At 47.5% G+C, this 27,154-nt stretch overlaps 2 protein-coding genes across 2 annotated transcripts in view; both read right to left on the bottom strand.

The window, feature by feature from the left end:
- LOC139229628 (zinc-binding protein A33-like) overlaps positions 1–27,154 on the bottom strand; it is a 143,984-nt gene that overhangs the window by 59,919 nt on the left and 56,911 nt on the right. The window lies entirely within an intron of this gene.
- On the bottom strand, positions 198–26,621 carry LOC139230570 (zinc-binding protein A33-like). Its single transcript, XM_070862397.1, has 11 exons — positions 26,164–26,621; positions 25,978–26,073; positions 25,461–25,694; positions 23,489–23,511; positions 23,274–23,389; positions 16,001–16,027; positions 15,796–15,822; positions 15,240–15,266; positions 12,686–12,712; positions 10,481–10,507; positions 198–1,229 (listed from the first exon to the last, which is right to left on the bottom strand). Exons 1-11 carry the CDS (start codon positions 26,572–26,574, stop codon positions 697–699), a joined length of 1,548 nt encoding a protein of 515 aa, XP_070718498.1. The 5' UTR covers positions 26,575–26,621; the 3' UTR covers positions 198–696.

Here is a 27,154-nt window from a genome sequence, read left to right on the forward strand (position 1 = left end):
TATCTTTTCGTTCTGAAGAAAGGTCTTGCCTGAATTGTCAAATCAGCCGAGTGTTTTTGCATTTTCTGGTATTTCCGCAGTACTGATTTACACCAGCAGGTGGTGCTATTGCACTGTAAAACTTTACAGAGCTTTGTACAGCTCGCCATCACCATCTCCTGGCTGAAAGCGGCACTACAATGACCTGAAAGGGACGTTAAACACTCTGGGGTGAATTTTTACTTCTACCATGCGAACAACTCGGGTGTTAGCGGATCGGCCGCCAGTTTTACAGACCACACGGAAGGAAAAGTGAACATTTGGTCCTTTAAACCGAAGATGACCAAACTCCCGGTGTTTTTGAGGAGAGACAGTTTGTGTATTTCCCATCACCAATGGTGCGTGGTGCTGAATACCTGAGGAATGTGCTCATTGTCAGAGCACAACTTATACCTGCTTTTTAATACAAAGGAGCGGGGCAGTGATGAGAAAGGGCTGGGATGGACTTGCTGTCGGATTTTACTTTTTATTAAAGTGTCCTCACATTTTATATTTGTATGGGTTGTATTTACAGTCTCATTGGGATCTTACAATGCATCATTTGGAAATTACATTTTCTAACTCCCGACCCCTGACCTCTGCTCCTGACCCTCTCCGCGCGGGGTCAAGTCATTGTGAGGTCATGGATGTCGCGGCCGGTCCGAGGCCCCGCCCCTTTTACAGACCCGGATCGGAACCGGAGCAGATTCTCAGCCACTTGTTCATATCCCAAGTCCCGAAGAAAGGATAAAGTTTCTCCGTGAATTTATTCCCAGTGAAGGTGTGGAGATGGGACTTGGTGTCCGCGCTGTAAAATGTAACTGTCCCGGACTCGTAACTGAGATAAACTCCCACCTTCCCGGGGATCTGACCGGCAGGGAGAGAGGATGGAGGGGAGGAGTTTACATTAAACTCATCATCAACCCGCTCTATGGTCCACAATCCATTCTCCGGGCTCAGTCTGACCCAATCCTTCCTCTCCACAGACTCTGCGGCGACTCCCAGTCTCCAGTCCTCATTCCCCTCCACCTCCACCTCCCAGTAATGTCTCCCCGATGTGAATCCCTCTGATCCCAGCACACAGAGCCGGGCTGTAAACCTCTTCTCAGTGTCAGGGAGATTCCTCCGGGTCCCGGTCAGTCTCACACTCTTCAGATCCTCAGACACCTCGAGCCATCGATGCGCTGTTTCCACATCCAGGGTCACAGAGACTGGGAGAAAAAGCAGAGAGTTAGAGAGATTCGCCGGGAATCGGGGGAGAGGCTCGCCGGGGATCGGGGGGAGAGATTCGCCGGGGATCGGGGGAGAGATTCTCTCCCCGAGATCCCCCTTTCTGACTGATTTCCTACTTCTCAACAGGAGAAGAGAGCCGCCCCGAGGGGAGAAAACGAGGATCTGAGAACAGCAGAAAACACCGGGACTTCCAGTGAGGGAGGTCACAGCTTCTGAAAATATCAAACATTACACCCACCCGCCTCAGCACTGTGGTATTTCGTGAGGCTATAAAAAAATGAATACAAGCTGGAACTGGAGCCTCACTGTACCACGAAACACTATTCACAGTTTAATACACCACAAAGTGGGGTTATACACCTTCCATTCTCAGCAACAAGAATAACTTGTATTTATATAGCACCTTTAATGTAGTAACACATCCAAAGGCACTTCACAGGAATGTTATAATACAAACATTTGACACTGAGCCACATAAGAAGAAATTACAGCAGATGACCAATAGGTAGGATTTAAGGAGCATCTTAAAGGAGGATAGAGCAGTAGAGAGGTGGAGAGGCTGAACCAGACTGTTCACAATGTTGGTGTCATATTTGACCCTGAAATGAGCTTTCAACCAGATGTCCACAGCATAACCAAGATCGCCTATTTTCACTCGTACTAAGTTCCGTTCACCCATCACGCCTTTGCTTGCTGACCTACATTGGCTCCCGGTTAAGCAATGCTTCGATTTGAGAATTCTCATCCTTATTTTCAAATCCCTCCAAGGTGTCACTCCTCCCTATCTCTGTAATCTTTTCCAGCCCGCAACTCCTCCCCTCCCCTCTCATGCTCTCCTGAGATGTCTGCGCTCCTCAAATTCAGCCGTCTTGAGCATCCCTGATTAGAATTGCTCAATCATTGGTGGCCGTGCCTTCTGTTTTTGGGCCCCAAGCTCTGAAACTCCTAAACCTCTCTGCCTCTCTCCCTCTCTTTCTTTCTCTAAGACGCTCTTTAAAACCTACCTCTTTCACCTGCATAATTTCGAAGTGTGATGCTCGGTGTCAATTTGTTTATCTCACAATACTTCTGTGAAGCGTGTTGGGACGTTTCACTAAGTTAAAGGCGCTATATAAATACAAGTTGTTGTTTGTGTGTGAGTGTGTTTGTGTGTAAGGGTTCCTAAAGGTAGACAAGTCACCTGGTCCGGATGGGATACATCCTAGGTTACTGCGGGAAGTAAGGGTGGAAATTGCAGAGGCTCTGGCTACAATCTTCCAATTCTCCTTGGATCTGGGGTTAGTGCCAGAGGACTGGCAGATTGCAAATGTTACACTGCTGTTTTAAATAGGGGAGGGTGGATAAACCTCACAACTACAGGCCAGTCAACCTAACGGTGGTGGAGAAACTTATAGAGACAATAATCTCAGACAAAATGAATTGGCCTTTGGATAAAATGGGTTAATAAATGAAAGTCAGCACGGATTTGTTAAAGGCAAATCATGTTTGACTAACTTGATCGAGTTTTTTGATGAAGTAACAGAGAGAGTTGATGAAGGTAGTGTGATTGATGTATATATAGACTTTCAAAACACACAAGACACTTCTTAGCAAAATTAAACGCCATGTGTTTAAAGGGACAGTGGCAGCATGGATATAAAATTGGCGAAGGGACAGGAAGGAGAGAGTAGTGGTGAACGGTTGTTTTTCAGACTGGAGGGAATTAGACAGTGGTGGTCCCCAGGGGTCCTTATGAACACTGCTCTGTTTGATATATATTAATGACCTGGACTTGGGTATACAGGGCATAATTTCACAGTTTTCAGATGATACAAACTCTGTAAATGTCGTAAACAATGAGGACGATAGTAACAGACCTCAGGAAGACATAGACAGCCTGGTGAAATGGTGAAACAAATGATAGACGTAATTTAACGCAGAGACGTGTGAAATGATACATTTTGGTAGGAGGAATGAGGAAAGGCAATATGAACTAAATGGTAAAATTTTAAAGGGGGTGCAGAAATGAAGGGACCTGAGGGTATGTACACAAATCTTTGCAGGTGGCACAACAAATTGAGAAGGCTGTTAAAGAAAGCATATGGTATACTTGGCTTTATTAATGGAGCAAGAGAGTACACAATTGAGAGTGAGTTGGACAGGCTGCTAACAGAGGGAATAATTTCACCTGTTGAATTCAGTTACTGGGCAAGCCCCATCGTCCCTGTCCTTAAAGCGGATGGCTCGGTCAGGATTTGTGGCGACTACAAGGCCACCATCAACCGAGTATCACGACAGGACCAATACCCGCTTCCGAGAGCGGAGGGCCTTTTTGCCACACTGGCAGGTGGCAAGCTGTTCAGCAAGTTGGATCTCACTTCAGCCTACATGATCCAGGAACAGGCTGAAGAATCCAAGCTACTAACCACCATCACTACGCACAAAGGGCTATTTGTTTACAACAGGTGTCCGTTTGGCATTCGTTCAGTGGCTGCTATCTTCCAGAGGAACATGGAAAGCTTGCTTAAATCTATTCCTGGCACAATCGTATTCCAAGATGACATCCTAATCACGAGTCGAGACACCGAGGAACACCTCCACAACCTGGAGGAGGTGCTACGCTGACTGGACCGAGTAGGCTTGCGACTAAAGAAGCCCAAGTGTGTGTTTTTGGCCCCAGAGGTCGAGTTTTTGGGCAGGAGGGTTGCCGCAGACGGGATCCGGCCTACCGAATCCAAAACGGGGGCGATCCGTCATGTGCCCCGGCCCGGCAACACATCGGAGTTGCGATCATTCCTGGGACTCTTGAACTACTTCGGGAACTTTCTGCCGAACTAAAGTACATTGTTGGAGCCACTACACGTGTTCTTGCGTATGGGTTGCGAATGGTTTTGGGGGGACTGTCAAGAACGGGCTTTCAATCTGGCACGGAACCTGCTTTGTTCTAATAAGCTGTTGACTCTGTACAACCCCTGTAAGAAACTGGAGTTAACGTGTGATGCATCATCCTATGGGGTTGGATATGTGTTGCAACTACAACCTGTGGCCTATGCCTCCAGGTCGCTCTCCCAGGCAGAACGGGGATATGGGATGGTTGAAAAGGAAGCACTCGCATGTGTCTATGAGGTAAAAAAGATGCACCAGTACCTTTTTGGCAGAAGGTTCGAGTTAGAAACGGACCACAAGCTGTGAATGTCCCTGTTGTCCGACAGCCAAGGCTGTCAATGCCAATGCGTCAGCTCGCATACAGCGATGGGCTCTCACGCTGGCTGCGTATGATTACACCATACGGCACCGGCCAGGCACCGGAAATTGCGCTGATGTGCTCATCAGGCTCCCACTGGCGACCACTGAGGGGGCAGCGGAGCAAAGCGTGGAGATGGTCATGGCCATTGAGGCTTTCGACACTGCTGGGTCCCCCATCACAACCCGCCAGATCAAAATATGGACCAATAGAGATCCCCTCCTGTCACTGATTAAGAAATGTGTCCTAACTGGGGATTGGGCGTCTGCACACAGGGCGTGCCCCGAGGAGGTCAGACCGTTTCACAGACGGATGGACGAGCTCTCCACCCAAGCCGAGTGCCTACTATGGGGCAGTTGGGTAGTCACGCCCCAGAAAGGAAGGGAAGCTTTCATCAGGGAACTCCACAGCGAGCACCCAGGCATTGTGCTAATGAAGGCCATTGCCCGGTCACATGTATGGTGGCCGGGAATTGACTCAGACCTGAACACAGGGTTCGCAGGTGCACGACGTGTGCTCAGCTGGGAAATGCCTCTAGTGTGGCCCCCCTCAGCCCGTGGCCCTGGCTCACCAAGCCATGGTCACGCATTCATGTAGACTACGCGGGCCCGTTTATGGGAAAAATGCTCCTGATTGTTGTCGATGCATACTAGAAATGGATTGAGTGCATTATGTTGAATTGGTGCACGGCATCCACCATTGTGGAGAGTCTGCACATGCTATTTGTGACCCACGGCTTGCCAGACATCCTAGTTAGCGACAATGGCCCGTGCTTTACTAGCTATGAATTCCAGGAGTTTATGTCGGGTAATGGTATCAAACACGTCCGGACAGCGCCGTTCAAGCCGGCTTCCAATGGCCAGGTGGAATGTGCGGTTCAAATCATAAAACAGGACATGCTCCAGATTCAAGGACCCTCTCTTAGTACCGCCTATTAGCCTCCTGCTGGCCTATAGGTCCCGTCCGCATTCGCTCATGGGAGTCCCGCCTGCGGAACTACTCATGAAACGCACGCTTAAAGCGCGGCTGTCCCTCATTCATCCAGCTCTGTCGGACATTGTTGAGGGCAAGCGCCAGTCCCAAATCGAGTGCCATGATCGCAACTCAGTGGGGAGATGCATAGAAATTAATGACCCTGTATTTGTTCTCAATCACGCATTGGGACCCATGTGGCTTGAGGACACTGTAATAGGCAAAGAGGGGAATAGGGTCATAGTGGTCAGACTAAACAATGGGCAGATATGCCGCAAACATCTGGACCAGGTAAAGAAAAAGGTTCAGCATGGACACTGAGGAACCTGAGGAAGACCATGGGATGTCAACCACACCACTGCCAGTGAACGAGCAACAAGGACATTCAACAGCATGCACAGTCCCTGTGGCCAACCCGGACAGGCCGGAACCAACTCAGGCGACAGAAACGCATGCCACGGCCCAACCACCAGAGCCACAACTGCGGCGCTCCACGAGAGAGCGTCGACCGCCTGAAAGACTCAATCTTTGACCCAAAGACATTAGGGGGAGGTGATGTCATGTTTGTAACCTTCACATAGCTGTAACCAATATGGAACAACACTGTGCACTGTATACAACTGTGAAATACACACCTTGACCACAGGGGGTGAACTTGTGGGAGACACTCCTCACCTGGTCAGCCAGGTACTTAAAGGGAGGTTCCACGCAGGCTCAGCACTCCTTGGTCCTGGGAATAAAGGTGCAAGTCATGAGTGACCTTGTCTGCAGTATATGCCTCGTGTGACTTTATAATACAGTGCAGAGACACTACATTATCCTTAGAGCAGAGAATGTTCAGAGGAGATTTGATAGAGGTGTGAAAATCATTAATGCTTTGACAGAGTAAATAAGGAGATACTGTCTCCAATGGCAGAAGGGTTGGTAACCAGAGGACACAGATTTAAGGTGATTGGCAAAAGAACCAGAGGCGACATGAGGAAACACTTTTTCACAGCGAGTTGTTGTGATCGGGAATGCACTGCCTGAAAGGGCGGTGGAAGCAGATTCAGTGGTAACATTCCAGAGAGAAATGGAGAAAGAATTGAAGGGAAATAATTACAAGGCTACAGGGAAGGAGCAGGGACTGGGATTAATTTGATAGCTCGACCAAAGAGCTGGCTCAGGCACGATGGGCCAAATGCCCTCCTTCTGTGCTGTATCATTCTATGATCACAAAAATAAGCATTTTATTAAGTGTCTAATCCTTCACCTGTAAGTAATCTGATTTCAATTCACTGAAAATGACTTTAAAAAATGTTCTGAACCATTTATTGGTTCATTTGTGAACAGAAGTCAGTTTTAGTAAATTACATATTTTTTTAATATTTAAAAACTTTTGAAACGTGCCTACTAGTGCCTGTACCCCTAAAAACAGTTCAATTTGAAGAGTCTCCTCAAACAGGCACAATGGGCAGAAACCCGCCATGCTCATTATCCCGATCTGGGGGCGTGGCCAGGTTTATAGGCGGGTCGATAAATGGTACAATACACAAAAGCTCAGAGGGACTTGGACTTCTCGCTTCAACCAGCGGAAGGAGATGAGAACTACACGCTTACAACTTTTCCTGATAAGTCCTCCCATTAGTATCTGTCTGTACCAGTGTAAGGATCCTGAGAAATTCCCATTACAGATTCCCAGTACAGCAACAACTTGTATTTATATATCACCTTTAATGTAGCAAAAATGTCCCAGGGTGCTTCACACGAGTATTAGAAGAAAAACAGTGTTTGTTTGACACCGAGCCAGATAAGAAGAAATTACGGCAGATGACTAAAAGCTTGTTCAAAAAGGTAGGTTTTAAGGAGCGGGTTGAAGGAGGAAAGTGAGGTGGAGAGGCGGAGAGGTTTAGGGAGGGAGTTCCAGAGCTTGGGGCCCAGGCAGCTGAAGGCACGGCCACCGATGTTTGAGCAGTCAAATTCAGAGATGGTCAAGAGGGCAGAATGTGAGGAGTGCAGATATTTTGGGGGTTGTGAGTCTGAAGGAGGTTAAAGAGATAGGGAGGGTCGAGGCCATGGAGGGATTTGTAAACGAGGATGAGAATTTTAAAATCAATCCATTGTTAAACTGGGAGCCAATGTAGGTGAGCGAGCACAGGGTGGTGTGTGAGTGGGATCTGGTGCGAGTTGGGTGCCTGAGTTTTGGATTAGAATGTGGGAGGACAGCCAGGAGTGATTTGGAGTAGTCAAATCCACAGGTAACAAAGGTGTGGAGGAGACTTTCAGCAGCAGATCAGCTGAGACAGGGGTGGAGGCGGACGATATTACGGAGTGGAAATAAGCGGTTTTAGTTACGCTGCGGATGTAAAAACATACAAGAGCATAAGAACATAAGAAATAGGAGCAGAAGTAGGCCATACGGCCCCTCGAGCCTGCTCCGCCATTTAATACGATCATGGCTGATCTGATCATGGACTCAGGTCCACTTCCTTGCCTGCTCCCCATAACCCCTTATTCCCATATCGGTTAAGAAACTGTCTATCTCTGTCTTAAATCGACTCAGTGTCCCAGCTTCCACAGCTCTCTGAGGCAGCGAATTCCACAGATTTACAACCCTCAGAGAAGAAATTCATCCTCATCTCAGTTTTAAAAGGACGGCCCTTATTCTAAGATTATGCCCCTAGTTCTAGTCTCCCCTATCATTGGAAACATCCTCTCTGCATCCACCTTGTCAAGCCCCCTCATAACCTTACACGTTTATTTAAGATCACCTCTCATTCTTCTGAATTCCAATGAATAGAGACCCAACCTACTGAACCTTTCCTCATAAGTCAACCCCCTCATCTCCGAGATTAACTTAGTGAACCTTCTCTGAACTGACTCCAAAGCAAGTATATCCTTTCTTAAATATGAAAACCTAAAGTGTACGCAGGATTCCAGGTGTGGCCTCACCAATACCCTGTATAACTGTAGCAAGACTACATTGCTTTTATATTTCATCCCCTTTGCAATGAAGGCCAATATTCCATTGGCCTTCCTGATCACTTGCTGTACCTGCATACTTATCGTTTGTGTTTCACACACAAGTACCCCCAGGTCCCGCTGTACTGCAGCACTTTGCAAATTTTCTCCATTTAAATAATAACTTGCTCTTTGATTTTTTCTACCAAAGTGCACAACCTCACACTTTCCAACACTATACTCCATCTGCCAAACATTTGCCCACTCACTTAGCCTGTCTGTATCCTTTTGCAGAAGTTTGTGTCCTCCTCACACATTGCTTTTCTTCCCATCTTTGTATCATCAGCAAACTTGGCTACGTTACACTCGGTCCCTTCTTCAAAGTCATTAATATAGATTGTAAATAGTTGGGGTCCCAGCACTGACCCCTGTGGCATCCCACTAGTTACTGATTGCCAACCCAAGAATGAACCATTTATTTCGACTCTCTGTTTTCTGTTTGTGAGCCAATCCTCTATCTATGCTAATATATTACCACCAACTCCGTGAACTTTTATCTTGTGCAGTAACCTTTTATGTGGCACCTTGTCAAATACCTTCTGGAAGTCCAAACACACCACATCCACTGGTTTCGCTTAGTCCACCCTGTTCATTATATCCTCAAAGAATTCCAGCAAATTTGTCAAACATGACTTTCCCTTCATAAATCCATGCTGACTCTGCCGGACCTAATTTTGCTTTTCCAAATGTCCTGCTACTATTCTATTAATAATGGACTCCAACATCTTCCCAACCACAGATGTCAGGCTAACTGATCTGTAGATTCCTGCTTTTAGTCTGCCTCCTTTTTTAAACAGGAGCATTACATTTGCAGTTTTCCAATCTGCTGGGATGTACCCAGAATCCAGGGAATTTTGATAAATTACAACCAATGCATCCACTATCCCTGCCGCTACTTCTCTTAAGACCCTAGGATGAAGCCATCAGGTCCAGAGGATTTATCCGCCTTTAGTCCCATTATCTTACTGAATACCAGCTCCTTAGTGATTGTGTTAAGTTCCTCCCCCCCTATAGCCCCTTGACTATCCACTGTTGGGATATTTTTAGTGTCCTCTACCGTAAGGACAGATATAAAATATTTGTTCAGAGTTTCTGCCATCTCCATGTTCCCCAATACCAGTTACCCGGTCTCATCTTCTAAGGGACGAACATTTACTTTAGTCACTCTTTTCCTTTTTATATAAAAACACAAAACTCTTGCTATCTATTTTTATATTTCGTGCTAGTTTACTTTCATAGTCTATCTTCCCTTTCTTAATCATTTTTTTTAGATATTCTTTGCTGGCTTTTAAAAGCTTCCCAATCTTCTGTCCTCCCACTAGTTTTGGCCACCTTGTATGCCCTTGTTTTTAATTGGATACCGTCCTTTATTTCTTTAGTTCGTTACGGATGGCTATCTTTTCTTTTACACTCTTTCCTCCTCACTGTAATATATTTTTCTTGAGAGTTGTGAAATATCTCTTTAAATGTACACCAGTGTTCATCAATCATCCTACATTTTAGGTGCGAGCTCGAAGGGCCGAATGGCCTACTCCTGCACCTATTTTCTATTTTCCATGTTAATCTATTTTCCCACTCCACTTTAGCCAACTCTGCCCTCATACCTTTATTTATAATGGTCATTCGAAAGTCATGGGCAAGTACGTACCTAACTTCCTAATCTTGATAGGCGAGGCTAGAGTTAGATACAGAGTAAAGCTCCCTCTACACTGTCCCATCAAACACTCCCAGGACAGGTACAGTACGGGTTAGGTACAGAGTAAAACTCCCTCTACACTATCCCATCAAACACTTCCAGGACAGGTACAGTACGGGTTAGATACAGAGTAAAGCTCCCTCTACACTGTCCCATCAAACACTTCCAGGGCAGGCATTTTCCCATTAACAGTGAACCAGGTAACCCAATAGCACCAGGAGCTAACAATCTGCCCAATTTTTAGTAATTCATGAACACACAATACCGATTAAAAATCTAGCCGATCGTAAGCTGAAGCCCCAATCCCAACATGCGGAATTTTGTGAATAATCACTTACCAAACTCCTGGAGCAGTTTCTCAAATTCTGGACAGAAAAGAAGATGGGAGAGAAAATTGTAATACATGGTCCAAGGCAGTTTATTACAATTACATTAATTATAGCAGAAATTGAACTCAAAAGCTGAGCATCATAAGAATTAGGAACAGGAGTCGGCCCAGCGGCCCCTCGAGTATCCTCCGCCATTCAATAAGATCATGGCTGATCTTCTACCTCTGCTCCACTTTCCCGCCTGATCCCCATATCCCTCGATTTCCCCAGAGTCCAAAGATCTGTCTATCTCAGCCTTGAATATATTCAGAGATTCAGCATCCACAGCCCTTTGGGATAGAGAATTGCAAAGATTCACAACCCTCCGAGTGAAGAAATTCCTCCTCATCTCGGTCTTAAATGGCTGACCCCTTATCCTGAGACTGTGCTCTCTAGTTCGAGAGTCGTTGCTGCATCAGAGATTTTTTTTTAAAATCTGGTAAAAATAACCTATTCCAAAGATAGGATTTTCTTTTAAGTAATTGTTATACTGAAGGACCTCGTGGTGCATGGCACGTTGCACTGTGCCACCATGCATAATGTATTATTCTGCTGCTCAGGTGGAGTTACATCCCTCCAAGGCCAGAACGTCAATTTGCAGCTTAGTAAAAACTGGGTGAAGATCACAAGTTGGGGTTTAAGTGTGTCTTATACCGAGAACCCTCAGAGAATTTCAGACTCCTGTGTCAAACGACTGACAGTTTTTTTTGTACTTGCGACTCTGTAAGCTTGCTGACTGACACCACACCGAGCCATGATCGATAAATAACTCCTGGCTCCCTGTGCAATCCCACTCCCTTCAGCCACGGAGGTGGAGGACGGGGATGGGAGAGGGGCATGTTGGCACGGAGCAAACCCAACCTGCATGTCAAGTTTCCGCCAGTGGTGTTTCACCGTGTCGATCATCACCACCGAGGTTTTTACCAGAAACCTTTTCAATTCCAGCTCCAGGAGGAAAATTCTCCCCATCCGAGTTTCAGCGTTCGATAAAACTGACCTGCTCACATTAAAGAATTGTCCACAATCATAGTATCATAGAAACTTACAGCACGGAAGGAAGCCATTTCGGCCCATCATGTCCATGCCGGCCGACCAAGAGCTATCCAGCCTAATCCCACTTTCCAACTCTTGGTCCATAGCCCTGCAGGTTACTGCACTTCAAGTGCACATCTAAGTACTTTTACATAAGAAAATTAAGAAATAGGAGCAGGAATAGGCCATTTGACCCATCGAGCCTGCTCCACCATTCAATAAGATCATGGCTGATCTGATCATGGACTCAGCTCCACTTCCCTGCCCACTCCTCATAACCCTTTATTCCCTTATTGCTGAAAAATCTGTCTATTTCCACCTTAAATATATCCAATGACCCAGTCTCCACAGCTCTCTGGGGCAAAGATTCCATAGGTTTACAACCCTCTGAGAGAAGAAATTTCTCCTCATCTCAGTTTTAAATGTGGTGAGGGTTTCTGTCTCTACCATCCTTTCAGGCAGTGAGTTTCAGAACCCCTCCACCCTCTGGGTGAAGAAATTTCCCCTCAATTCCCCTCTAAACCTCCTACCAATTACTTTAAATCTATGTCCCCTGGTTGTTGACCCCTCTGTCAAGGGAACAGATCCTTCTTATCCACCCTATCTAGGCCCCTCATAATTTTATACACCTCAGTAAGGCCTCAGTCTCCTCTGTTCCAAACAAAACAAACCCAGCCTATCCAATCTGTGCTCATAGCTAAAATTCTCCAAATTTTACCCAATAGCCGGGCCACTTCATCCGTGGTAAGCGGCGCCGTTATAACTGGTTTCTATGGTGATGGTTATGGCTTTGTATTTAACCATTGGCACCACCACCAGAGGGCGTACCTGTTGGAGTCCCTTGGGAGCACAGTATAAAAGCAGGCCACCCATGCAGTACCTGCACTCTGGAATCGTGTTAAAGGAGCTAAGGTCACACTTCCTCATTGTTCACAGTTCTCAGTTTCATCCTTTATTATGAGCGTATCAGTTATGGTTATGGGGCATCGCCTGGTACAGATGGCTATAAGCATGGGTGGTACAAGTGGTAGTGTCTATACCTTTTCATTTAAATGGTGTTAAGACTGTCTGACATACAACGGAAATGTTACAGTACGAACCGTCTCGGTATTTCACTGAACTCAGTGCCTGCTCACACCTCACCTGATTTCCCCACTTCTTTAACTTTCACTGAAACAGACAAACAAATATAAAGTGTGAGACAGGGCTGTCAGCGGCCATACAGGCTCTAGTCCTACACGCTCCCCACCCCAGACTGAGAGAGAAGGCCCAAGGCCGACACCCAGAGCCACCTGATGCCAGGCCCCTCACAGTGTGCAAGATCAGCCCCAGGGGAGTTCCGATAGGATTGGGCAGGAGAGGGGGCTCGGGCATTGCCTGCCACCAATGCAGCGATTGTGTTGCTGCACAATTGTCCCGACCCCCTTCCAGTGTCAGATCCCTACCCACGGGGATCTCTCAGGTCTATCGAGAACCCTCAGAGAATTCCAGACTCCTGTGTCAACGGCCGACAGTCTTTTTTGTAAGTGCGACTCTGTAAGCTTGTCGACTGACCCACACCGAGCCACGATCGATAAATAACTCCGGCTCCCTGTGCATCTCCCACTCCCTTCGGCCACGGAGGTGGAGGACGGGGATGAGGGATGGGCGAGGGACGTGTTGGCACGGAGCAAACCCAACCCGCCCGTCAAGTTTCCGCCAGTGGTGTTTCACCGCGTCGTTTATCAACGCTGAAGGTTTTACCAGAAACCTTTTCAATTCCAGCTCCGGGATCTGGTCCGGTCCGGGAGGACAATTCTCAGCGCAGCAGATTCTCAGGGGCCCCATCCGAGTATCAGCGTTCGATAAAACTGAACAACTCACGTTGAAAAGTTGTCCGCAATCAGAGAATCATAAAAATTTACAGCACGGAAGGAGGCCATTTCGGCCCTTCGTGCCCATACCGGCCGACCAAGAGCTATCCAGTCTAATCCGACTTTCCAACTCTTGGTCCATAGCCCTGTAGGTTACGGCACGTCAAGTGCACATCCAAGTACTTTTACATAAGGAACATAAGAAATAGGAGCAGGAGTCAGCCATTTGGCCCCTCGAGCCTGCTCCACCATTCAATAAGGTCATGGCTGATCTGATCATGGACTCAGCTCCACTTCCCTGCCCACTCCCATTAACCCTTTATTCCCCTATCGCTCAAATATCTTCGATCTCCACCTTAAATATATTCAATGACCCAGCTTCCACAGCTCTCTGGGACAGAGAATTCCACAGATTTACAATCCTCAGAGAAGAAATTCCTTCTCACCTCAGTTTTAAATGTGGTGAGGGTTTCTGTCTCTATCACCCTTTCAGGCAGTGAGTTCCAGACCCCTCCACCCTCTGGGTGAAGAAATTTCCCCTCAAATACCTCCTACCAATTTCTTTAAATCTGTGTCCCCTGATTGTGGACCCCTCTGCCAAGGGAAACAGATCCTTCTTATCCACTCATAATTTTATAAACCTCAGTAACGTCTCCTCTCAGCCTCCCGTGTTCCAAAAACAAACCCAGCCTATCCAATCTGTCCTCATAGCTAAAATTCTCCAAATTCTACCCAATAGCTTTATCCGTGGTAAGCGGCGCTGTTATAACTGGTTTCTATGGTGATGGTTATGGTTATGGTATGTCTCCAGCGACTTGAGGTGTCTGCTGTAAATGGTCCATGCCTCTGAGCCATACAGGAGGGCGGATATTACTGCAGCCCTGTAAACCATGAGCCTGGTGGTAGATTTGACGGCCTGTTGTTAGAACACTCTTTTCCTCAGATGGCCGAAGGCTGCGCTGGCACACTGGAGGCGGTGTTGAATCTCCTCATCGATGTCGGCTTTTGTTGATAGAAGGCTCAGGAGGTATGGGAAGTGGTCCACATTGTCCAGGGCCGCGCCGTGGATCTTGGTGACTGGGGGGCTGTGCTGTGCGGCGAGGACAGGCTGGTGGAGGTGATGCCTCTGCAAGATCCTATAATTCCCCTGGGAGGACAGACGCGCCAACATTAGCATCCTCAACCAGGCCAGCCTCCCCAGCATTGAAGCACTGACCACACTTGATCCGCTCTGCTGGGCAGGCCACATTGTCCGTATGCCAGACACAAGACTCCCAACGCAAGCTCCCTACTCGGAACTTATTCACGGCAAACGAGCCAAGGATGGACAGAGGAAATGTTACAAGGACACCCTCAAAGCCTCCCTGATAAAGTGCGGCATCCCCACCAACGCCTGGGAGTCCCTGGCCAAAGACCGCCGTAAGTGAAGAAGTGCATCCGGGAGTGTGCTGAGCACATCAAGTCTCATCGCCGAATGTACGCAGGAAACAAGCACAGGCAGCGCAAAGAGCGTGCGGCAAACCAGTCCCAACCTCCCTTACCCTCATTGACTGTCTGTCCCACCTGTGACAGGGACTGAGGCTTTTGTATTGGACTGTTCAGCCACCTAATGGCTCATTCTAAGAGTGGAAGCAAGTCTTCCTCGATTCCGAGGGACTGCTCATGATGATGATATGGTTATGGGGCATTGCCTGGTAGAGATGGCTGTAAGCATGGGTGGTAGAAGTGGTAGTGTCTGTACCTTTTGATTTAAATGATGTTAAGACTGTCTGACACACAATAGAAATGTTACAGTACGAACCGTATCGGTATTTCACTGAACTCAGTGCGTGCTCACACCTCACCTGATTTCCTCACTTCTTTAACTTTCGCTGAAACAGACAAACAAATATAAAGTGTGAGTCAGGGCTGTCAGCGGCCATACAGGCTCTAGTCCTACACGGTCCCCCACAGACTGATAGCAGACCCAAGGCCTACACCCAGAGCCACCTGATGCCAGGCCCGCACGGTGTCCAAGATCAGCCCCAGGGGAGTTCCGATAGGGTTGGGCAGGAGAGGGGGCTCGGGCATTGCCTGCCACCAATGCAGCGATTGTGTTGCTGCACAATTGTCCCGACCCCCTTCCAGTGTCAGATCCCCATCCATGGGAATCTCTCAGGTCTATGTCCCCCTTACCCAGGGTATCTCGCTCTCTGTGTCCCCTTTACCCAGGGTATCTCCCTCTCCCTATCCCCCTTACCCAGGGTATCTCCCTCTCCCTATCCCCCTTACCCAGGGTATCTCCCTCTCCGTGTCCCCCTTACCCAGGGTGTCTCCCTCTCTGTGTCCCCCTGACCAATGGGTGATCTCCCAGTTACCCATGGGTGAATTCCCCCGTCACCCACTTGTCTATTTTCTTACCTATCTCATTGCGTAGGTTTTCATACTCTGAAAGAAAGGAGAAAGCCGTCAGTTAAATGAGGCACGAGTTCCATTTGATGCGCTTTGGGCTGTTGGCCGGATGTCCGACACCAGACCTGGCCCCTCTGACCCGCTGTGAGGTCCATGAAAATGCGGCAAGAATCACGGTACGGCGACCCACATCGCGAGCCTTTCTGTCACTTACCTCGTTCCGCCTTCAATTTCTCTTGCCCTGCAAGTAGAAAATAAAATCCGTGTTAGAAATCGTGGCGAATGCTCTTGAAATAATTCGGCTGTAAATTGCGTAGTACCCCGTTCGGGGCGTTAACATTTGAAGGATCGCTAAATTTTTGGCGGGCGAGAACGATTTGCTGCTCCGGGGAACTTCAGGTCCAACACTCCCAGAGGGAAGTATATCTATGGGGCACAAGAGAGCGTGGCGGTAACTGTTAGCGCTAGCTCAAAACCACCAGGGAAATTTGCGGGCATCGGTGATCCCCTCAATGCCCCGTTACCGGCCTCTGGAGGTACTAACAGGAGGCCAATTTCTCCCCCGTTGTACTTATATAGCTCCTGACTCAGTGTCAGACTGCCTCGGTCACTGTTGTAATGTGGGAAACGCAGCACAGCAAGCTCCCACTAAGAGCAGGCTGTAGTGACACCCACTCTCTGTATGGCTCAGAGAGGTGGACCATATAGAGTAGACTCCTTTACTTGCTGGAGAAACACCACCAGCGCGGCCTCCGCAAGATCCTGTAAATCCCCTGGGAGGATAGACGCACCAACGTTAGCGTCCTCGCTCAGGCCAACAGCCCAAGCATTAAAGCACTGACCACAGCTCCGTTGGGCAGGCCACATTGTCCGCATGCCTGACACGAGACTATACAAACTATTGGGAGATCTACGGTGAGGCAATCAATGTGTTACATCTCTGGCCCCCAGTTACAGTCCATCAGCATTCTTCCCGCACACTTCATTACTGCATTTCAACCACCCCTGGGTGTCCAGTCACCATCAGATCGAGCTCCCCATTATTAATGGGCACTCACCAATTTCATTCCGTAGCATTTCATTTTCTGCAACAGACCAAAAAAAAAACATTTATCTTCAGCACCACTTTATATCTGCTACCGCGCACCGGGATTTCTCCAGAGCACAAATCACCCTCTCCCGCTGGCTCAGCCAGTGGTGGAAAGAGATAGGTACGGTACGGTAGCATAGTGGTTATGTTACTGGACTAGTAATCCAGACTAATACAAGAACATAAAAAATAGGAGCAGGAGTAGGCCATTTGGCCCCTCGAGCCTGCTCTGCCATTCAATAAGATCAAGGCTGATCTGATCATCGGCTCGACTCCATTTCCCTGCCCACTGCCCATTACTCCCTTATCGCTCAAAAATCTATCTATCTCTGCTTTAAATATATTCAATGACCCAGCGTCCACAGCTCACTGGGGCAGAGAATTCCACAGATTTACAACCCTCAGAGAACAAATTCCTCCTAATCTCAGTTTTAAATGGATGGCCCCTTATCTGAGATTTGTTGCTTGCTTAATGCCCACTTAACTCCCATTTAACTGCTGAAATTACGTATAATGCCCAGATATCGCCCATTTTGGCACAAAATGAAAACTGACGGGCTTTTTTTGGAGACTTATCGCCGAGTGTTATTTTCCCAATGAGCTTAACGGGGAGAAAAATATTACCGGCCACCCAGTTTTTTGGGGTGGATTCAGCAGAATGGGCGATTACAAGGCCCATATTATTGCCCAGCATTACTTTCCTCACGTCTTAACACCGAGATTCAATAATAACACCCGGCGACTGTTTTTGGTCGTTAAAAGCATATTTACCCAAACTAGTGGCCATGGAGATCGTCCACCGTCAATTTCACCACCTCCCACACATATCGCCCGCTCAACAAACGCCCACAAAAAGTGGAACTAACCGGGACGGATGCTAGTGGCGTGGCTTGCATTTGTTAAATCCCACTCTTACATGAGGAGCTTATATCGGAAATATTTGCCTGAAAGAACGCTGATGTGAGTGACAACGCTGACACACTGCTGTGTGTGTGCAGCTCAGACATCAATGGTGCCCATCACCTTGGTGCCAGTTAAAGTTGACGTTGATTGATTTTCACTTGTATTTAACGCTTTCATGTTAAGGAATCACCAGCTATCTGAGACAATGCACAACAAGGTTATGTTCAATAACAAAAGTTTAATACCAACATTGGTCTGAAATCATAAGTATCACAGCCAATAACACCCAACCCCTGCCCACACCCCACTTTTTCCACCATTGACGTAAATCACATGTTCAACATGTCCACCAATACAGAATACAAAGGCAAAGCAGGAGCGTGGTGCCCAGATTGCATACACACTGATGGAGATATAACGCAACCATCACCTGCGCACATGCACCTCACTTTCCTCCACCCCGGTGCACCCCCCCCTTCCCCTTCCCGTCCTGACTCCAAGCTGCCTGGCCGAGGGGGTCCTCAGGCGATGCTTCATTGTGGGGGGTGTGGGTGACAGCCGATGCATCACTTGGACCAATACGAGAGAGGACGGTCCCGAGGTGGGAACATGCTCCAAGCCAGAAATAAGATGTTGCTGCTGGTTCTCATGTGTGGTTGGCAATGGGGGTGTGGTACCTTGGGGCAGTGGCCAAGGAGGGGATGGAGTTGATGACAAAGGTGTACAGTTGTTGACAAGCTCCAGAAACAATGGCTAAATTCTCAACTAGCAGAGACCTGCGAAACATATGCCGTCAAATTGGTATCTTTATTGCAGCAGTACTTTTTAAATATGGGATTTCTAGTTCTTCATTCACCAAAGACTGTAACAGAATCTAAACTTCTCACTCTGGAAAACGCTGCATAAAGCTGTCCATGTGTAAAAACCGGCCTAGTAATATAAAAACAAATTTTGCCCCCCGCCCTGCCCACATGCACAAGTTCCTGACCACCTTCCCCTCACACCCCTACACACACATCCTGACCTACTCCCCCCTCCCCACACACACACAAACATCCTGACCTACTCCCCCTCCCCAACACGCCCCCCACACACTCACACAAACATCCTGACCTACTCGCCCCTCCCCCCCCCCCCTCCACACACACACACACACACACACAAACTTCCTGACCTACTCTCCCCCACCCACCATAGACGTTGCATTGTGTGTTGGTTACGGACTGTTAACAGGTTTATTGGGTTATGATGTGAATAGTAACTGTGTCGTGACTTCTGGATTCTGTCCAGTCTTTCCATATGGATCACGTTCTCTCTCTCAACGCCCCCCGCCCCCCGCCCCCCCACACACACACACACACACACACACACACACGCACCTTTAAACCTGGATCACGTTCTTCCACCATCACCACTGTGCTCTCCGTACTCTTTACCACCCTCCCCCACCGTGCTCCTGACCTCCTCCCTCCCATTCTGTTTCCCACCCTCTTCCTCCAATCACCCCTCTCTGTCCCTTCGTACCCCTCTCCCCCTCCAAACCTCCCCCTCTATCTCGCTCCCCTTCTCTCCTGCCTGTTTCTCTTCCGCCTCTCTCCGATCGTTCTTCCCCCCGCCCCCCACTCTCCTGCCTCTCTCTCCCACTCTGTCTCTCCCTCCGATATCCGCCTCTATTTCTCTCTCTCTTTCCCCCTCACCCTCACTCCATCGCCCCCTCTCACTATCCCGCCTCTCTCCCCCTCCCCCTTTGTCTCTCCCTCCGATCTCCCTCTCGTTCTCTCCCTCCACTTTCCCGCCTCTCTCTCCTCCTCTCCCTCAGTCTCTCCCTCCGATCTCCCTCACCCCCTCTCCCTCCATCTCTCTCCATCTGTCTCTCCACTGTCTCTCTCTTCAACCCCCTCTCTCCCCTCCTCTCTCTTACCCCCCCTTCTCTTCCCCCCCTCCCCTTTCTTCCCTCCCCTCCCCCTCTCTTCCCCCCGCTCCCCCTCTCTTCCCTCCCCTTCCCCACTCCCTCTCTTCCCCCCCTCCCCCTCTCTTCCCCCCCTCCCCCTCTCTTCCCATCTCTTCCACCCCCTCCCCCTCTCTTTCCCCCCCCGCTCCCTCTCTCTTTCCCCCCCCCCCCCACCCTCTCTCTCTCTCTCTCCCTCTCCTTCCGATCTCCCATCTCTCTCCCTCTCTCCTGATTTCTTGCCTGTCTCTCCCTCCGACCTGTCTCCCCGCTCTCCATCCAGTGTTCTCCACGGCCTTCTCCCACGGAGCAGAGGACAGCATAGCTCGCATTGTACAGCAGCTGCAACTATGTAGCATTGTACGGCAGCTGCAACTGTGGGGCACTGAGCGTGTGTGACCGAACTTCGATGGTAGTGCACATGCGAAGATTTCAGGACAGACTATTATTATTTCTAATGTTTAACTCTAAGAAATTCCGGCTCCTCCATAACTGGATTTCCGACAATCTGTTGGATAATACTTTGGCAGTGGAGGGGTCAAGAGAGGTGGTGGAGAGGTCGAGTTGTGTGCCATCGGTTTACATCTGGAAACTGACACTGTTTCTGTGAATGAGGTTACCAAGTGGCAACACTTAAATCAGTGAGTTGGGTGGGCAGCAGTTTTGTGGGAATGGGGTCAATGGATCAGGAGGTGGATCCAGCAGAGAACACACTCTCAGGCAGGCAGGCTGATTGTTTATTTTACATATTTTGCAAGTAAAGACAATAATTCAGCAAGAGAATAAAAATTAAAATACGAAACGTTGAGCTGAATATTGATGTTTTATGCAGTTGGAATATTGGTATAAAATATTAGGACAGACATTGATGTGAATTTAAAACTGGTGTGAATAACTCAAAGCAGATCAGAGAAAGTGGGTGAGAGTCCAGGTCAAAGTGAGTGATGCTGGGATCAGTGTTACTGCGTGAAGCCGCTTTCAAAGGTGGTGCGATGACTTTCTTGCCTGGTTCTAAACTGGGGTTTAAGCAGCTGTTTCCAAAGGCCACAAGGAAAGTAGTGTTGTGAATAAAATATTTCACAGGTAGGACAGAGTCCAGTATAAGGAATGCGATGGAAATAAACACACTGCAATTACATCTGAAGGAGAAACTTACATTTCTAATGTTCCTGACAAATGTCTCAAAGCACTTCCCACAATGTATTAGAAACATAGAAACATACAAAATAAGTGCAGGAATAGGCCATTCGGCCCTTCTAGCCTGCACCGCCATTCAATGAGTTCATGGCTGAACATGCAACTTCAGTACCCCATTCCTGCTTTCTCACCATACCCCTTGATGCCCCTAGTAGTAAGGACTTCATCTAACTCCTTTTTGAATATATTTAGTGAATTGGCATCAACAACTTTCTGTGGTAGAGAATTCCACAGGTTCACCACTCTCTGGGTGAAGAAGTTTCTCCTCATCTCGGTCCTAAATGGCTTACCCCTTATCCTTAGACTGTGACCCCTGGTTCTGGACTTCCCCAACATTGGGAACATTCTTCCTGCATCTAACCTGTCTAAACCCATCAGAATTTTAAACATTTCTATGAGGTCCCCTCTCATTCTTCTGAACTCCAGTGAATACAAGCCCAGGTCAGTCCCGCCATCCCGGGAATCAGTCTGGTGAACCTTCGCTGCACTCCCTCAATAGCAAGAATGTCCTTCCTCAAGTTAGGAGACCAAAACTGTACACAATACTCCAGGTGTGGCCTCACCAAGGCCCTATACAACTGTAGCAACACCTCCCTGCCCCTGTACTCAAATCCCCTCGTTATGAAGGCCAACATGCCATTTGCTTTCTTAACCACATGCTGTACCTGCATGCCAACCTTCAATGACTGATGTACCATTACACCCAGGTCTCGTTGCACCTCCCCTTTTCCTAATCTGTCACCATTCAGATAATAGTCTGTCTCTCTGTTTTTACCACCAAAGTGGATAACCTCACATTTATCCACATTATACTTCATCTGCCATGCATTTGCCCACTCACCTAACCTATCCAAGTCGCTCTGCAGCCTCACAGCATCCTCCTCGCAGCTCACACTGTCACCCAACTTAGTGTCATCCGCAAATTTGGAGATACTACATTTAATCCCCTCGTCTAAATCATTAATGTACAATGTAAACAGCTGGGGCCCCAGCACAGAACCTTGCGGTACCCCACTAGTCACTGTCTGCCATTCTGAAAAGTCCCCATTTACTCCTACTCTTTGCTTCCTGTCTGACAACCAGTTCTCAATCCACGTCAGCACACTACCCCCAATCCCATGTGCTTTAACTTTGCACATTAATCTACTTTTGAAGTGTGTTTTCTGCTGCGATATAGGGCAGGGTGTTCAAATTAGATCTCCCCTCTCCCCAGCCCTCACAATTCCACTCTCCAAGCCCAGGCAGCTCAGTCCTATTTGGATTTATCATTTTTTCCAACTTCTTATCAAACTCTCTCTTCAAACTGCTGATAACCTCAGCCAACTCTGCCTTCCTTACTTCCCATATGCTCCGCATAATGCAGTTGGGAGTGATTTACGTCTCACAATCGCCCGGATTTACACCGTAAACGGAGCAAGAATGAGACGAAAACCACCCGCAGTGCTTCCCACCTGGTTCCCACCAAGGCCCGCCGGGAAATTATGCCGCAGCCGTGAAATAGGAATCCAGCGCTCCCGCACTAAACATGGGGGAAGCCTCATTAGTTTATACAAACCGGATCCCATAATGTCCATGTAACCCCAATGCAATCTTGGTCTTCCATTGGACGGTGCGTGAGCTGTGCAAGTCCCACCCAGTGGAACAGTCTGTAGAATGGCCCAACCTGTGGTCCTTAAAGGGATCGCTGGAACCCCCACAGGGAATGATGCAAGGAGTTAGTTCCGTCCGGTGTCCTGGGCAATATTTATCCATCAACCAACATCATGAAAACAGGTTATCTGCTCATTATCACGTTGTTGCTTGTGGGAGCTTGCTGTGCATAAACTGGTTGTGGCGTTTCCTACATTACAACAGTGACTACACTTTAAAAACTCTTCATTGTCTGTAAAGAGCTTTGGGACGTCCTGAGGTCGTGAAAGGTCGGATATAAAAACACGTTCTTTCTATTTATTCTCTGTGTAACAGTTTCTCTGTGGCCGGGAGGTGCATGAATTGTCCTGCCCGCTGCTGGCCGCTCCTCGGCTTTGCCCCTCCGCCCCACAACCCCCACCATCCTACCTCCTCCCCTCCGGATATATTTTCCTGCCATTCTCTGAGTTTGAGACTATCGCTACTTTGTTGTAGACTCTGTGACTGTGTTAAACCTCTGGATGTTTATCTTCTCTCTGCGGTTTAGGATCTTGAATACTTCAGTAAGATCACCCCAAGCCCTCCCTTATCCAGTGCAAAGACTCCTGACTTCCAGACTAGACACGGACATCAGGGATCATTTAATCCAGGGTCTGGGAGCCGGTTTAGGCCCTTCTCATCTGGATTTATAAATCATGAAAAGGAATATAGGAGATTTACCGGGGTTAATGGCGTCTATCATTTCTCTCCACGCTGTGTACTGTAAAGGGCCGTTGAACTTTCCGACAGACAGGGCGCCATCTGCTACTGACAGCACGGGATAGTCCTCACTAAGCCTGTAAATATTACACAGTTAATGTTATAAGTTTACCATAAACACTTTTCTGAGTTATTTTAACAAACTGTGCAGAGATTCTGTAAAGAGCATGTCCTACCTCCTCTTCCGACAAGCTTCCTCCTGAAATAAATAAAACACAAACAGTGAGGAGGACAGTAAAAGACTTCAGGAGGACACAGACAGGCTGGTGAAATGAGCAGACACAGGGCGGATACAATTGAATACAGAGAAGTGTGAAGTGAAGCATTTTGGAAGGAAGAATGAGGAGAGGCATTGTATCTAAATGGTACAATTTTAAATGGGGTGCAGGAACAGAGAGACCTGCAGTCGAACAGAAAATGCTGGAAATACTGAGCCAGTCTGGCAGTCTGTGGAGCGAGAAACAGATTAACGTTTCAGGTCGATGACCTTTTATCAGAACTGGAAAAAGTTAGAGATACTTCCAGAATTTTCTGTTTCTGCTTCAGATTTCCAGCATCCGCTGTATTGTGCTTTTGTATTAGAAAAACCTGGGGATCACATACATAAATCTGTAAGATAATTGGCAAAAAAGAGTGGTTGATTATTTAAACAATGACTTGATCTGGAATACATTGAATGACAGGGTGGAGGAAGTAGATTTAACAGTAATTTTCAAAAAGGAATACGGTATACACTGGAAAAAGAAAACATTGGGGAAAGAGCAGGGGGAGTGGGACTAATGGGATCACTCTTTCAAAGAGCCAGCAAAGGCACAATGGGCCTTTTGTGCTGTAGGATTCTATGATTATAAGCAGTTGAAAAATCTGAGTGGTGCGTCAGATACTGGAACACAACATCAGTGCCACTCACAGACACAGTGACTATTACACCCACCATACCAGACACACCCATGGAACTGTAACTGGATTGTAATGTGAGTTCCGAGGTTTTTAAATTCATTCCCGGGATGTGGGTATCACATTTATTGCCCATCAGAAGGTGGTCATGAGCCACCTTCTTGAAACGCTACAGTCCGTGTGGTGAAGGTAATCCCACAATGCCGTTGGAGAGGAAGTTCCAGGATTTTGACCCAGCGATGATGAAGGAATATATTTCTAAGTCAGAATGGTGTGTAACTTGGAGGTGGTGATTTTCCCATGTGTCTGCTGCCCTTGTGCTTCTAGATAGTTCAGGTCGCGAGTTTGGGAGGTGCTGTCAAAAATAGCCTCGGAGACTTGCTGCAGTGCACCTTGTAGATGGTACACACCGCAGCCACGGTGCGACGGTGGTGGAGGGAGTGAATGTTTAAGGTGGTGAATGGGTGGCAATCAAGCGGCTTCTTTTTCTTGGATGGTGTTCAGCTTCTTGAGTGGTTTTGGAGCTGCAATCCTCCAGGCAAGTGGTGGAGAGTTTTCCATCACACTTCTGAGACTGACTTGTGCCTTGTAGATGGTGGGAAGGCTTTGGGGAGTCAAGAGGTGAGACACTTGCCCCAGAATATCCAGCCTTTGACCTGTTATTATAGACACGGTATTTATGTTGCTATTCAGTTAAGTTTCTAGTCAATGGTGACCCCTCAGGATATTGATGGGGGATTCGACAATGGTAATCCCATTGAATTTAAAGGGGATGTGGTTAGAATCTCTTTTGCTGGAGACATGCATTGTCTGGCACTTGTTTGGCGTGAATATGACTTGCCACTTATCAGCCCAAATCTGAATGTTGTCCAGGTCTTGCTACATGCGGACACGGACTGCTTTTTTAAGCAGTTGTGAATGGAATTCAACCGTAGGCAATCATCATGGACATCCCCACTTCTGAACTTATGATGGAGGAATATAACTTGAGCAACACTGGAATAATGACAAACTTAGTATCTAGATCATGGAAACTCATTCCTGGGATGTCTCGGGCATTCCCGGGATTCTGCAAACAGTGTGGGAGCCGGTTAGTTCAGTGACAACAACAGAACCGCCCCAGAATAGACAAAACAATCGGTTTAAATCAGCTTCCAAATGTTCAGCAAATGCTGTATTTATTTCAGTTCTCATCGGTTATTTTGTGACTGTGTGAAGTTTCACTGAACTGACCCGCAATATAATCCTCACCTTCAGAAATATCACTCCGTCTTTTTGCTCCATCTGTTTCTGCAACTTTGAGAGCTCCTCCTGAATAGAATTTAAATGCTCTTGAATTTCCCGAAGGTTTTTCTCCATTGTTTCTACAATCTTCCCCTCTTGTTCCCTGAGATCTCGGATTAAACACTGCTCTTTCTCAGTGACAATCTGGTGCATTTTAGTGAACTCGGATGTGATGTGGGTTTGCAGACTGCTCGACTGTTCCTACCAAATGAAATGTGAAACATAATTAATGTACCACGATAGAGGGAACAAAACTAACCGAGATCCCAGAAAATCAACACAGGGAGACGGTCATGTATGTACTTTTGGCATCACTAGCCACTAGATGGCGTCACTGTTGGAGGCCATTGGGCTGCACGCACGAGTGTGCGCCATTTTGTATATTAGTCACTTTGGGCCTTAATAAAGCACAACCAAGGTTATACCTCTTGGAGTTAAACAATACTCAGTCTAACAGTTATTGCATACACAACAGAAACCTTACCCTAACTCCGGAAATCTGCTGTTTCTGTTTTAATTCCATTTCTAGAGCCGCCGATTTCTTCTCTGTGAGAGAATCTAAGGAAGATTTCAGCTGATCCTGGGATTGGGAGAGAAAATCACAGAATAAAAGTGTTCGACTATATTTTATCACATTTTCAATCAGCTGATCCAATCTGTTCCCCTTTACCTTGTAGATGCCAACAGCTTCTTTAATGGGCATGAAACGGTGCTCTCTGTGTTCCCGCGCATCTCTACAGACCAAACAGATCAGTTTCTTGTCAGTTTCACAAAACAGCTTCAGTTCTTCCTGATGTTCCTCACAGTGAAGTTTACTTTCCTTCTGTTTCGGATTCAGCTTAACTTCTCGAGCTTTCTCGGCCAGATTCGCTAAGGCCCGACTGGCTCTGAGGTTTATTTCTGGAAACTCCTCTCTACATTCCGGGCAGGAGTTTGTCTCCTTCTTGTCCCAACACTGTGTGATACAGGAGCGGCAGAAGTTGTGCCCACACTCCAGTAAAACCGGATCGGTGAAGAAATCCAGACAAATGGGACAAATTAATTCCTCTGTAAAACTCTGGTGTTGCTCTCTGGAAGCCATCGTTCAGTTTCAGCACTTCCTGATTCAAACTGCTGGTGTCGTGTTCCTGTGGGCGGTTCCAGGGGCCGTTCTCCCTCTGACATCACTCTTGTATCCCTGCACTGCTGTCCACATCTGGATGAAATAGTGTTGAATTTACGAAGAGAAAAAGCAGTCCATGACTTTTCAGGGTGCACCCATCACCAGTCTGAGAGTCAAATGGGTATTTTACTAAGGCTGGGAAAACGAAGAGGGAAAAAGGAGGAGGTGGGAGGAGAAATCATAAGAATACAAGAAATAGGAGCCATACGGCCGCTCGAGCCTTCTCCGTCATTCAATAAAATATGGCTGATGTCCTACATCAATTCCAATTTCTTGCTCTATCCTGATAAACCCTGATTCCCTTCGAGTCAAAAAATCTATCGCTCTCAGTCTTGAATATAATCATCGACTCAGCATCCATAGCCCTCTGGAGTAGAGAATCCTCTGAGTGAAGAAATTTCTCCTCATCTCAGTCTGAAATGACCAATCCCTTATCCTGAGCCTATGACCGCTATTTCTAGACTCTCCAGCCAGGAGAAACACCCTCTCAGCACCTACC

The sequence above is a fragment of the Pristiophorus japonicus genome, chromosome 19 (genome assembly GCF_044704955.1).
Source record: "Pristiophorus japonicus isolate sPriJap1 chromosome 19, sPriJap1.hap1, whole genome shotgun sequence".
NCBI classification, from domain to species: Eukaryota; Metazoa; Chordata; class Chondrichthyes; family Pristiophoridae; genus Pristiophorus; species Pristiophorus japonicus.

What these genes read in the sequence shown, in the direction of transcription:
- LOC139230570 (XM_070862397.1), bottom strand. Translation starts at nt 26,574, where the DNA reads ATGGCTTCCAGAGAGCAACACCAGAGTTTTACAGAGGAATTAATTTGT. An exon ending in GAAATTGAAGGCGGAACGAG is followed by an intron (nt 15,823 to 16,000) that starts GTAAGTGACAGA and finishes CCTTTCTTTCAG; the next exon opens with AGTATGAAAACCTACGCAAT. An exon ending in AAACCTACGCAATGAGATAG is followed by an intron (nt 15,267 to 15,795) that starts GTAAGAAAATAG and finishes TGTCTGTTTCAG; the next exon opens with CGAAAGTTAAAGAAGTGAGG.